Source organism: Aquarana catesbeiana, linkage group LG05 (assembly GCF_042186555.1).
Source record: "Aquarana catesbeiana isolate 2022-GZ linkage group LG05, ASM4218655v1, whole genome shotgun sequence".
NCBI classification, from domain to species: Eukaryota; Metazoa; Chordata; class Amphibia; order Anura; family Ranidae; genus Aquarana; species Aquarana catesbeiana.
This window is the reverse complement of record NC_133328.1, coordinates 161,744,851-161,758,671: the sequence shown is the minus strand read 5'-3', so window position 1 is coordinate 161,758,671 and position 13,821 is coordinate 161,744,851. Positions and strand designations below refer to the sequence as shown.

Here is a 13,821-nt window from a genome sequence, read left to right as displayed (position 1 = left end):
CTGTAAGAATGGAATCGCCTTCTCCACTTTAACCTTAACAGTCTGTCAGGAACCATGAATCAGACTAAGACAAAATGCAGTAAAAATCACACCTTTTAAAATAGTGGTAAAAATGGTGCAAATAGTAAACGTAGTCAAAACATAGCCAGGATTCGGTATTCAAAGCGGGTAGTCAGTGCAAGCCAGTAAATCAGGAAGCCAGAGATCAGCATAGACGGAGACAAAAAACAGGATCAGGAACCAGAAGGGATGTCAGCCAGGCAAGTCTTTAACAGGAACACAGCAGAGAATCTTCAGATATGTTGACCAAGGCAAAGGCATGGGAGATATGAACCAGGCAGTTTAAATAGCCAGAAGGGGCTAGCTGACGAGCAGGAAATGATCACCAGGTGAGGCACTGAGGAATGATGAGTGCTACCAATTAACCGACAGCTGAGCACTGACAAGGGAGGGCTGAGCCCAGCCCTGACACAGTCATAGTTTTGCCTTGTACTTCCTGTACTTCCTTTTTCTTATGCTACAAGGGCACAAATTATCCTGGAAGCCATCCCTCTCCTGCTTCCCTGGGGCTCTTTTTATCTCTTTATCTGGGAATGTCATTCTCCCTCCCTATGTCCTACCTTGAAGGCATGTCAAACACGTATTCATCTGATTCACCTTATGGGTGGGCTCAGGACTGTCATCTATGACTGCCTGTGATGAATTCCATTGCCAACTGACCCCTCTCTTATTCAGGGTGGTCTTTCTATGTGATTCCTCCCTCCTCTGTACCTGGCTAGCTGTTCGTTTTGCTTTCCTTCCAGGACCTCTGGTCTCAGGGAATGGGTCGCTCTATCCCTACCTGAACCCATTCAACCAAGAGGTTGGGATTTTTGTGTTCTTGACAGCATCTAGCATCGTTCTTTCTCAAGGGTCACAGGGCCCCACTGTCTGTTTTTCAGTTCACGTTTTCAAATAGTTTTTTTGGCAGTTTTACTGTTTAAGCCTCTGCTGATCTCTGCTTCAACTACACGATGCCTCTGCTGTTTGCCTGTTTGGGTCTGCTTATCCTTCTTGTTCCTCTGTGGCTTGTTGCTACCCCTCGATTTATCACTTGGGGATGTCCTACAGTCTAAGAATCAACTCCTGTGTCCTGTGCTGTATAATTATGATCAGAAATTTGTTGTGCCTGTATATTCCATATCTAGGAGTACAGGACACAGCCCATCCCATGCTCTGTGATCTCATTACTGCTTGCTAAAAACAACTGGAGCCTCATGCAGATCCTGCTGCACACCTTTATGCAGGACATATCATTATAGCTGTGCTGTTTAAAGCCAGTCCATACTCCTATTACTACAAACATGGAATGTTCTTTGATGCACCATGGAACGACTACAAGGTTACCTCTTATACCCCTGATGAAGGAGCCACATAGTCTCTGAAACGCGTCAGCTGGAAGATACCAGATTGTATCATCATCTTGCTGTTTCAGTTCTGAAAAGGGGAGGGGGGTGTGGAAGCGACAACTCTGCTGACACTGTTATATGGTGAGGGTGTAATACATATACTTACTGGTAAGTCAGTTCAGATGGGGTGGCGATGTCCATCAGGGGTTGTGTTGTCCTGGGATGTGCTGGTGTGCAGGCTTCACTGGCAGTCCTTCACCTCAGGGAATGTTGGTACCTGGTTGAGAGAGGCTTAACAGCGGTGTCCAGTGTGTGGAAGCTCCACGCTAACCACCCTGGAACCCGGAAGCGGAAGTGATGTCAGCAGTGCACAGGAAATGTCCAGACACAGATAGGAGATAATACAGGCTACGCGCTCGGGGCTCACAGCTCCTTCTACTGGCCTGTTTGCTCTCAGGATGAGAGCGACTTAAATGGAAGTACAGGACATCTGACTGATGGGATGTGGGCGGGACGTCCGCGGCTGTGGTACCACAACAGCCAGCGGACCCGCATTATGAAAACAAGGATGTAAAAAATAAACAAATAAAGGTTGGTAGTGGGAAAAAATATGTTCAGAGTCAATAGTTTCATGTGCAAAAGAAAAAATGTTTTATTTAAAAAGGATCATTGATTTAATAAGCGACTATTATATAAAAAGAAAACTTTAATAAAAGATTGGTTAAAAAAAAAAAAAAAAAGTGTCACAAATGGGATTAAAAAATACATAAGGATGCATTGTTGGTGGACAATGGAGCACATTATGGGATAAAAAAGTAGAGAGGGATGGGGAAAAGTTTTTTATCCCCCCAAGTTATGCCATATCCCAGGGTAACAGAAAATGAACCCAGTGGGAAATGTCTAAAAAGAGGGGACAAGGATTGATAGTCAAGGATAAAAATATTGGTAAAAATAAATAAATAAATTATATATATATATATATATATTATATATATATATATATATATATATATATATATATATATATATATATATATATATTAGTAAAGGATATATCGATAAAAAATATGTAAAATATATATATATAGAGCGGGGGTCAAGCTACAATAAGGAGTGTGTCTCTATTTCTTCATTGAGTCCCCCCCGGCGAAAGAGTGCCCAAGGAATATATCCAGTACGTTTCTTGCTGACATAAACGTTTAAAAACGTTCTGCAGTCGGAAGGTCTCTGGGAATGGCCTCAATGACCCAGACTTTGAGGCCTTTGGTGGATTTTTGGTGTTCTTTCAGGAAATGGAGAGGGACACTATGTTTGTCATTGCCCTTTTCTATGAAGCGCCTGTGCTTGCCAAAACGTTGGCGTAAGGTGCGTATAGTCCTGCCCACATAAAACAGGCCACATGGGCAGGTCAGGCAGTATACCACGTATTCACTAGAGAAATTGTGGAATTCTTTAGATGGGTACTATCTCTAATGTATGATGGCAGGTTTTGGGCTAAGGGTTGGAGGAAGTGGTCTATTAGACTGAAGGGGGGTGGGATCAAGGAGAGAGGTTAAATAGGGAGAGGGGATGGGAATACCACCATCTGCTCTCTCTGCAATACAGTAGCTACAGCCGCCATGCCATTTGCATGGTAGGAGATTAGTGTGTTTGTGAGGCTTCAATTCAGAATCTACTCTCAATATCTCAGTTTGCATCCTGCACAAGCTGCTGGTATAACCAGGAGTCACAAAAAGTTGTGCAGGTATCCCATATAGCTGAAAATTAGGAGATTTTACCTAAGGTGGTGTGGATCAACTCCTCCATCCCAGCTATAAGATTTATACGGTGGCTCTTCTTTGAGTTTAAAGCCTGGCTATCCTCTTTCCTCCTTACTTTTTTTCTTGAACGGCTATGTTCCCTGTCACCTCACTACCCACTACTGGAACCTAGTTTTGTATACTCGACTACCCCTTTTCTATTTAAGGTTGCACATAACAACAGAATAGTATTACTTCTCACTGGTTTTCCGATGTGGGCAGTGTTTAACCAATTTGGCTGGGCTGTCTTCGTAGCTACTCCCTAGGTGACCTGTAATGGCGGTACTTCAACTCTAGTACAGTACCTTCTGTCTTGTATCACCAGTAACTAAGTGCCAAAGCAATATCATTTTTTTTATGTACATTCTACCACTTGTGGATGATTTGAAATGTACCACCTCTGTATTTTCCATATTCTTTGTATATGTAACATCAGTTATAAAACTTTAATAAAGCAAGATTGAACTAAAATGTAGTCGATCTTGTAAATTGTCTTGTTTCTCGTTGTTGTGGACAGCTAACTAGCCACATGTAATGCAGTTTGACCAAACATTGGCTCATCCAGGTCATGCTGTCATGCTCTAATTGGCAGTTTACACAATTTCTGGGAAATGCTTTAACTTTGGCACATTCTGCAGTTCATAAATGAAAAACAAATTCAAAGTGCACATGCAATATGCAAATTAACTAGAAACTTTACCTGACTGTATTTCTTTTTTTAACCAGTTTCTCTATAGCTAGCATTTTGATTGGCATCTGTATAATGTGGTTTGCATTTGTATATATAAATTTCTCGTTTCTCCAATCTGTTTTCCTGCAGCAAGGAAGAGGACAGTTCTAAAGATAAAGACAACTACCATGCAGCATCGGAAAGATTATTGGAAGCCAGCAGGCTTTCAAGTCCCAGACTTTTCATAAAGCACTTGACTGTAAATAACCGCAATGAGCAGGTTTACACTCTAGACCACAACAGTTGTGTTAAGTGGCTGAACGGGAACAGGAATTGGGCTGTGAAAGTCTGGAGTTATCATTAGCTCCATCTGAACAAGCAAATATATTATGCATATATTTTTTTGTCAGAACTGTAAGTAATCATTGTTAAATATTTTGAATCTAATAAAATAAAAGGACAAGAACATTCCGTTTAATGGTTATGTGTTTTGTTTTGTTTTTTTTACTTGTTTTTAATAGGCTTTAATTGTAATGTTCATGACTAGTTTAAAGGTTTATGTGATGCAAGAAAAAGTGAATAAATAATAGCCAAATATACCTGTTTTGGGGTATATATATAATTTTATTTTTTATTTTGTTTTCATAGGCTTTTATTTGCCATGGTTATGACTAGTTTAAAGATTTATGCAAAACAATAAAAAAGTAATGTATACCTAACTGCACCTGTTGTGTACTTTTCTTTTCTTTTTTCTTTTTTTTTTTTTTCTTTTATTCTGAATCATACCAACATGTATTGTATGAAATTTCTACACGTGGTGCCTGGAATTAGCTTATGAATATGAAGGTTCTGTACATGACAATTACTGATCAAGAATGTTATTACTTAACCACTTTCCGACCACCCTATAGCACATTTACTGCTACAGGGCAGCCGATCTGCGCAGGATCACATGTGTATATATAGGTGATCCAGGTATCAGGTGCAAGTGCACACCACCGGCGGTTCGCTCCAGCTGTGATTTTACACAGCGAGAGCTGATCAGCAGGTCCCGCAGATCCAACGTCCGCTGGCACTCTCTGATCCTTTTGCACACAGGCAAAATGGCAGTCTGCCTATGGAAACAAGACAGATTGACGTTCTATCGGTACAGAAGGCATGGATCGTTTGTTCCTGTAAAGCAGGAAAACCAATCCATGCCTTCCACTAGTAAAAACACCACCCCACTAAATTGAATCATCAGCTAGGCACACATTTAACCCATTAATTGCCCATGATGTTTACCCCTTTTCAGCCAGTGTCATTAATACAGTGACAGTGCATATTTTTAGCACTGATCACTGTAATAATGTCACTGGTCCCCAAGAAAGTGTCAGGTGTCCGATTTGTTTGCCGCAATAGCACAGTCCTGCTTTAAGTTGCTGATCCCCACCATTACTAATAAAAAAAAAAAAATTACATTAATATACTTGATAGTTTGTAGACGCTACAACTTTTGCGCAAACCAATCAATATACGCTTATTGTGATTTTTTTTTTTTTTTTTTACCAAAAATATGTAGCAGAATTCATATACTGGCCTATATTGATGAACAAATTTGATTTTTTTTACTTTTTTTTTTTTTATTGGATATGTTTTAAATTGTCGGTCGCTTTTTGTTTATAGCGCAAAAAATAGAGACTGCAGAGGTGATCAAATACCACCAAAAGAAAGCTCTATTTGTGTGAAAAAAACATCAATTTTATTTGGGTACAGTGTCGCACTACGGCGCAATTGTCAGTTAAAGTAACGCAGTGCCGTATCGCAAAAGAAAATGGCCTGGTAGGAAAGGCGGTAAATTTTTCGGAGGTGAAGTGGTTATTTTGGTATCTTGGTAATAGCAGTTAAAAATAGCATGAAACAAATTTAAGTGGCCCTAAAGCCATTAAATGATTCTAGATTTACTGCTCTAAGTTACTGCCATGTGTGCCAACTAAGGCAGTTGGTGAAAAGAGCACAATGACGAAACCTTTTATGGTAAATTGGTTTCTTAGGCTTAGCAAAGTATAATCTCCTGCACAAACGAGAATATGCATGTATAACATACCAGGGCAGCTGGGATTGCAACTTTTTCAAGCTCTATTACTTTGCTGTAACATATCGTTCACATATTTTATATAGAGCTGAAATTTGCCAATTTGGAATACCTGTGCCAGTTATGAAACCTTCTGCTTAATCTGCTGATCAGCAATTATTGATGGAAGAATCTGATGTCTGACTTTTTAGTATAGCAGTAGATCATTTTCCCCAGTAGCAAAAAGAGCACAACCTCTGCACCTGTCCACACATGACTTCACATACATCAGGGAACCTGGCAGGCGTATCCACACATCGCTGAACATGAGTCTGACCTGAAAACAAAGCTAGAAATGCTTTCTGAAAAGGATTTAATGTCTTTTACTTGCTCTGTCTTGTCAAAAAGATTCATGCGTTTTGTATGTGTACCTCAGCAGAATTCAAAATGGGGAGTGTTTGTAAAGAAAAGCTGTGCTGAGAAAAATAGAGACTGCCATTAATGACCCCTTTTTCTGAGCATGCTATTTGCCAGGCTGTCATGTTAATCCCCTGGCTGCAAAACGTTTTAAACTACAGACCTGAGCAAGTATGCAGATTAGGAGTCCTAATGCATGCTTGTCCTAGTTCAGTGATTTAGCCAGTATTAAAACAGATAGGCAACCAGCATTTTCAGAAATGGGTCAACAATAACAGTATGGACTAAATAATTTCTTAAAATCGGTTTTGCCTTCTTAAAGTAAATCTATACTGAGTAAAAAGTAAATCTATACTAAATCAATCTGAAAATGTTAAGTTGCCTGGCATCTGATCCAGTGGCTTAAATATTTTTATTTCCTGAACTGGAACAGGTATACAGATCAGCACTTCTAGCCAAACTTGTTTCAGGCTTATTCTGTGTAAATAACTCAAAAATGAATGAAGCCAGAGACAGCTATGTAACTAGGATTTTCAGGAGCTCACAAATTCCCAGCATCCTTATTTATTTATCTCTAGGTTTCACATTCATGGGGCGTACACAGGCATTTTAAATGCCTGGCTTACCTTCCAACACCCAGGGAGCCGCACGTGACATGTGCAGCTTACCATACAAGTAAAAAGCCAATGCTTATTTGCATCAGCGTCTACCCGTGCATGCTCGTCCAACATATTTTTTTTTAATACGAAACGCCCGCTTTCAGCAAAATATGCGCTTGCACAAATAAACATCGATACAAAGAAGCATTGGTGTTTACTAGTGCACGGCCACATACAGAAATGAACTTGTATGGCTGGATATATGTGGCCCGTGCGACTCAACATACTGGAAAGCAATCAGAATTTACTCCAGGCATCTAAAATGCCTACGTGAGCCCCGTGTGCATGAACCCTTAAAGTGTATTTCCACTTTTGCAGCCAGATTTGAATAACACCTACTTCATATTTGTTACATGTTCTCATTCACATAGCAAAACGTAAAGAAAATAAAGTGATTCCAGGTTTTAGTTACTTGCTGGCCCAAACAAACTATTTCCAATACTAAGAAATGTGGCTGCCGCCAGTGCTGTACAAAATGTAACTTTTGCTACTTACAGTATACAGCGCTGTGTTCCGGGAGCAGTATGGGGACATCCTGTCTGCTGAGCTAAAGCCATGTTCATTCTCAAGTATTGATACCAACATCCTGAAACGTGTCCTGTTGGAGTTCATACATTTTTCAGAGTCGTCCTTGGTTTTAACCCATGAGGCTTTCACCACAGTCATACAAGATTTTATTTGTCAAATTGCAACTTTAATTGCTGACTCTGGCCTGAGGGACACAAGCGTACCTCCAAATCTTCCCCTGCAGAATGATCTAATATGCCTGCATCCTTAGCCTCTGAGCCTTCATTTGCGGAGAAAATATCAGAAAAGTAGTCTCAACAATCCTTGCCTAATGAGGCTGTCTCTGAGGCATCGCAGGCAGCAGACATAACTTGGCTTTTATTGATGTGCGTACCAGCTTAAAGTGATTGATTGTAAATCTTTGTATTTACTAAAATAACAAATATGTTATACTTACCTGCTCTTTGTAATAGTTTTGCACAGAGCAGCCCCAATCCTCTTCTTGGGCGCCCCCAGGCGCTCCTGCCCCCCCCCCCCCCCCCCCCCAACGAGTGGCCCCATAGCAAGCAGCTTGCTATGGGGACACTTGTGTGCTCATTCCCCAGCTCCGTACTGTGTGTCCATAAGATGCAAAGCGGGGCTCGGCCCCGCCCCCCCCCCCCCCCCAATCCCTCGTCACTGGTTGTGATTGATGGAATGCAGTAAGGTAAAAAACCTTCTGCCTTTACAACTACTTTAGGACCCCTTTCGCACTGAGGTGGTTTTCAGGCGTTTTAGCACTAGAAATAGCGCCTAAAAACTGCCTCTTATTCATTTCAGTGTCTTTTCACACTGGGGCGGTACGCTTGCAAGACGTTAGGAAAAGTCCTGCAAGCAACATCTTTGGGGCAGTTTGGGAACGCTGTATACAGTTCTCCCAAAACACCCTGGCCATTGAAATGAATGGGCAGCGCTTCCAAAGCACCTGAAAAGCGTTTCGGAAGCGCCGCAACACGTGCATTTTTAACCCCTCCTTTGGGGGTAAAAGCTCCCCGCTAGTGGCCGAAAAGCGCCGCTTCAACAGCGCTAAAGTGCTGCTAAATAGAGCGGCACTAAAGCACGGGCGGCCCCAGTCTGAAGGGGGTCTTAAGATGGGGGTGCAGCATGTTGCTTTTACAAGTGCGTCTACCAGTCTAGAATCCCTGTAAGGCCCTAAGAGTACTAAAACTTCCTATATAAACACTATTTCCAGATGTTCTGTATCCTTACTGGAAAACTGGTAAATTGTTTACATCTCCCAAACATTTTAGGGTCCAAAACTTGTTTGAGGAGGCCTTTATTAAAATGTGGGCTGGTCCTGCAGCTAGTCTGGCAGTGTCCCATCCTAATAAAACTCTAATGATCCTTGTAAAGAATGTGCTAGTGATTAAGGATCCTATAGATTATTGGCTAGAGACACACTACAAAACCTTGTGTTCCTTGCCTGGCCCTGGATTGAAAGCTGCCATGACCAATTATGTTAGTCTATCAAATACTGAGGAGATTTAATAAACTCATAGCAAGGGAACCAGCTTTGCTCTGCACTACTTCTCTATTTGTGGAGTGCTTAAAGTTCTCATCAACAGCCCCGTGCAACTGTGTAGATGGGTTAATGGATGTCTCCTATCCTATCTGTGAATATGAGAACTCTTGGGAATGTTGGTCTGTGCATGTTCTTCAAAGGTGAACATCGTTTGAGCTGCTTTAAACACCCTCATCATGGATGTTATTGGAGTTAAGAGCACTCGTCTACCCGAGCAAAAAAAAAAACCTAGCTGTCAAGCTGTGAAAAATCACTCTTCTGCACCTCCAAAGGCAAATACAAGGTGGTTTCAACGCATTACAGAAGCGTGCTGCTGCCATATCCCTCTTAGCTTTCTGTCTTCCAACCTTCTGATGTCACTGCTCAGATTAGCATGCCTTGCTTTTCTTCTGGAGAAACCGATAATTTCCCCAATTCCTGTATGTGAAAGTATCAAGGATGTTATTCCAACCTTTTCTCAAATCCAAAACTGAAAGTTGGCCACCCAATCTTGTATCACAACTTCCTGAATGCCTTCATTCGGACCCACAGGTTCTGTATGGAATCCACTAGGTCTCTTCATCAGGGAGACTTTCTAGCCTTTGTAGACATCACGGATGTGTATTTGCAGTTCCCATTTGTCAAGGACATGAGCAATTTCTTCACTTTGCTGTGGGTCTCCAGCACTTTTGTGTCCTTGCCATTCTGTCTATATTCACCAAGGCTCCAGCCTTTGTGCTTGGCTTGTTACATTCTCAGGGCATCCCTATTGTGGGGACACCTGGACGACTTTGGCATAGATCCTAACCAACAATGTGAGACAGATGGTTCAGACTTTGAAAAGGGAGGGTTGGATCCTGAACCTTTAATCGGTTAGTAGGCTCCAACCCAGACTTTTGAAGTATCTAGATCTGATACTGGATACAGCCTAAGCCATAGTTTTTGTTTGCTTGGTGTGAGGAAAGAAACATACATCCCAGAGAAATACTAGGTGGGGCGAAGTGGATCGGGATTAAATCAAGAGTACTGTCAAGGGTTTACTCTCGGTGCTTGTGATCTTGTTGCAAAGAAAGCTAAAGAATCATTCTATGATTAATATGCTTGTACATCCATCTATGTTTGCATGGGATTTAAATTTGGTTTTTGCAGGTACCAAGGGCAGTTTTATGAAGTACTATTAGAGTATAACCCTTTCTGGTTGTGCTCCTTGTCACAATCATTTCTACAAGAAATGTGTCTGAACGGATGGCTATGTCCTGTAAAAAAAAAAAAAAACCTTTCTGGTCTTGCACACGAACAAGATGGTATTAAGGCCTGGAGCCCCTTTCCTTCCCAAGGAGATGTTGATCTTTAACCTTAATCAGAAGATTGGGTTTCCATCGCCCTGTCAGTACATCAGATTTCCTATCATCGTCAGGATGTAGTTTGAGCTGTGCCTATCTTGCCTTGCAGCCACTGCCTCTGTTAGAAAGATTGACTTTGTCATCCCTGATGGTCCCCATAAAGGGGAACCAGCTTTGAGTTCCACCTATTCAAGGTGACTTAGACAAATCTTCAATCCTATTGCCTTAATGTTCGTTTTCCACCCTTTCCTTTCAAGGCACACTCTACTAGCATGTTTCTTGGACTTTATGGCATTAGGCACCTGTTCTCCTGATTTCCAAGGCTGCCACCCAGTCTTCTGTTTATACATTCTATAAGTTGTTCCAGATGCATGTTCAAGTCTCATCTGATGCCAGCTTTGGGAGTAAGGTCCTTCAGGCAATTTTTTGATCTACTGGCAGTGCCCAGTTTGTTTATGGTTGGGCCCATTACCATTTTTATTTGCTTTGCTTTGTTGTCTTTGAATGCTGTGCCCATCATTGAAGGACAAATAAAACATGATTTTTGTATTGTACCGTGAAATCCTTTTCCTTTAGTTTATGGCAGGATACAGGTCCCACCTCTTTGTTTATGGTCTTAGGCCCCTTTTACTCTGCCGTTCCAATCAGGTCCTGATCAGAAGGGCCATTCATTCCTATGAACAGATGGGTGTAAACAGACCTATGTCTATTTATAGCTGTCTACCATTGGGTCTGCTAAAAGAAAATGGATGGGGATCTGTGTGAAAAGAGCCTTATTCTCAGGATGACTTAGTTACAAAAGTTAGGCATGCTGAGAATGTGAGGTGTTATACCAGGCTGGTCACTGTTTTTTGGTTACCAGTATCCAAATCCTCCTGTATGTTTCTGAATCCTGTGTAACTCCATGAACTCCAAGAAAAGGTTCTAAGGTGAGTTCCAAGTATCCTGATTATTCTCAGGATGATCACATGACAATCACTTGTCAATTTGAATAATGATTTTGCTGAAAATCCCTACAAAGCCACAGTTATGTAACTTGAGTAGCACCACAGTACTCTTTCTGTATATACAGGACAGAACTTTAGGATACGGCATTCATATATAGTTGTGCTCAAAAGTTTGCATACCCTGGAAGAAATCATGCCATTTTGGCATTGAGATTGAAAATAAGTCTGATCATTCCAAAAACTTTTTTTTTTTTTTTTTTAAAAGAACATGTTTATTCGTAATTATATCATATAAGTATGGTACATATCAAATACATAATCGCAAATAGGATATACATTATCCGTAAGCGTTGTGGTAATTGCTGCTTTAGACTTCTTTTCCCTATTACGGAAACACCCAACATCAAACTCGACATAGTGTGTTGTGGCAGAATGTGTAATTTGGAGTATCTTCCCCCCCCGTGTACCTCCAGTCACAACTAGCTATTCCACACAAGTGTCAATGGAATCTAGCCACCTGTCCCAAATCTTGTTGTACTTGGCCGGACAACCCCTATGTCTGTATAACACCTTCTTATACGGTAGTGACATGTTTATTTCACCAATACAGGTTTGGATTGTGGGAGAGATGGCCCTCATCCAGTGTTTAGCAATTACTTTCCTGGCACAAAAAAGAGTTTTGTAAAGGAAGGTAGCTAAAGACTTGTCAATGTTGACGTCCGGAAGTAATCCTAATCTGCACGGTTTGGGATCAAGCATGTACGGGCAAACCCATGTGGTCATGTAAAAATTTAATAATTTATTAAAATTTAATAATTTGTGCCCAGTAATTTTGAATATCTGGACAAGTCCATATCAAATGAAAAAATGAGCATTGGACATGTTGGGTTCTGGTTTGGAGAGAATTTAGCTAATCTTGACGGTGTGAGGTAAGATTTATGGATTACATATAGCTGAGTCAGGCGTTCGGAGAGTCTAGGTCAGTGGTTCTCAACTCCAGTCCTCGGGACCCACCAACAGGCCAGATTTTAAGTATTACCTTGGGGAGTTGCAGACTAGAATACTGCAATCACTGAGCATCAAGTGATATCACCTGTGATGTATTTCAGCTATCTTGCAAACCTGGCCTGTTGGTGGGTCCTGAGGACTGGAGTTGAGAACCACTGGTCTAGGTGATACCTTCTTGTCGTTTTCTAATATCTCATCTCAGTCTGAGTCATCTATTGGGCCTATGTCCCCCTCCCATTTGACTTTAGCTGTGTCTATGATTCTTGCCACCAAACGTGTATGTAATATGCTATAAAGAATGGATATTAGTTTAGCTGGGTCTGCTCCTATGATCACATCGACCATTGGTAACATTTGTGGGTTAGGGAATCCATCAGCGAATTGGGTATGAAGAGCATGCCTCAATTGCATATAGCTAAATAACATGTGGGGGGGTAATTCGAACTCTTCTCTGAGTGACTGAAAATTTCTTACACCCGTGGGGGTAATTACCTGGAATAGAAACATTATTCCTTTGGCAGCCCATGCTGTAGCACTCGGTAGGTACAACAGCTCTTTCATCTGGGGGTTGTGCCACAGGGGTGTGTGTGAGTGGAAGAAATCGGCCCCGATCAGTTTGAGCGCAATCTCCCAGATGCTTTTATGTTGAAGTAGTAGAAGGTTCCTGCCGACCCCTCCCGCCACTCCTGCCTCTAAATAATATTTGTAAAGGGGAATATCCAAAAACTTTTATTTAAGGATACTGATCATATGAAGCCATTTATTATCATATAGTTTGACTCCTTTTTAAATCATGAGAACCGAAATCGCCCAAATGGCCCTGGTCAAAAGTTTACATATCCTAATATGTTTGGTCTTAGTACAAACACACCAGGTGACACAGGGTAAAATGGCAGTTAAAGGTTAATTTCCCACATCTGTAGCTTTTTAAATTGCAGTTAGAAAATAATAAAATAACAAAAATAAAAAACTACTGACACCAGGGTTGCAAAGGTTGCACTTTTGACTGAGCCCTGGCGTTCTGCCACCTGAAGTTGCCAAGAGAACCTATCTCACCAAGACCTTTTAGAGTTGTGGATGGATGTTTTAAGACCCCTTTCACACTGGGGCTGCATTCGGCGTAAAGTGCCCCTCATTTTAGCGGCAGTTTACTGCTGTTTAAGCGACTCTTTTAACCCCAAAGAAGGGGTTAAAAGCTACCGTGTTGCTGCGCTTCCAAACGCGCTTTTCAGGTGCTTCGGAAGCGCTGCCAATTCATTGCAATGGGCAGGGGCATTTTGGGAGCGCTGTATACAGCACTCCCAACCTGCCCCAAAGATACTGCTTGCAGGACTTTTCTGAACGTCCCGCAAGTGCACAGCCCGGGTGTGAAAGCACCCATTGCAGAGAATTGGACGCAGTTTACAGGCACTATTTCTAGCGCTAAAATGCCTGAAAACTGCCTCAGTGTGAAAGTGGTCTTATGGATGTGATGTAACCACTTGCTTGCT

At 41.5% G+C, this 13,821-nt stretch overlaps 1 protein-coding gene across 1 annotated transcript in view; it reads left to right on the top strand.

Moving 5' to 3' along the window:
- TOPAZ1 (testis and ovary specific TOPAZ 1) overlaps positions 1–4,313 on the top strand; it is a 206,689-nt gene extending 202,376 nt beyond the window's left edge. Inside the window, exon 9 of the mRNA XM_073632756.1 lies at positions 4,018–4,313. Within this exon, the coding sequence (XP_073488857.1) occupies positions 4,018–4,221 (204 nt within the window). The 3' untranslated portion in view covers positions 4,222–4,313. The remainder of the gene's footprint in view (positions 1–4,017) is intronic.
- Positions 4,314–13,821: the final 9,508 nt, after the last annotated feature.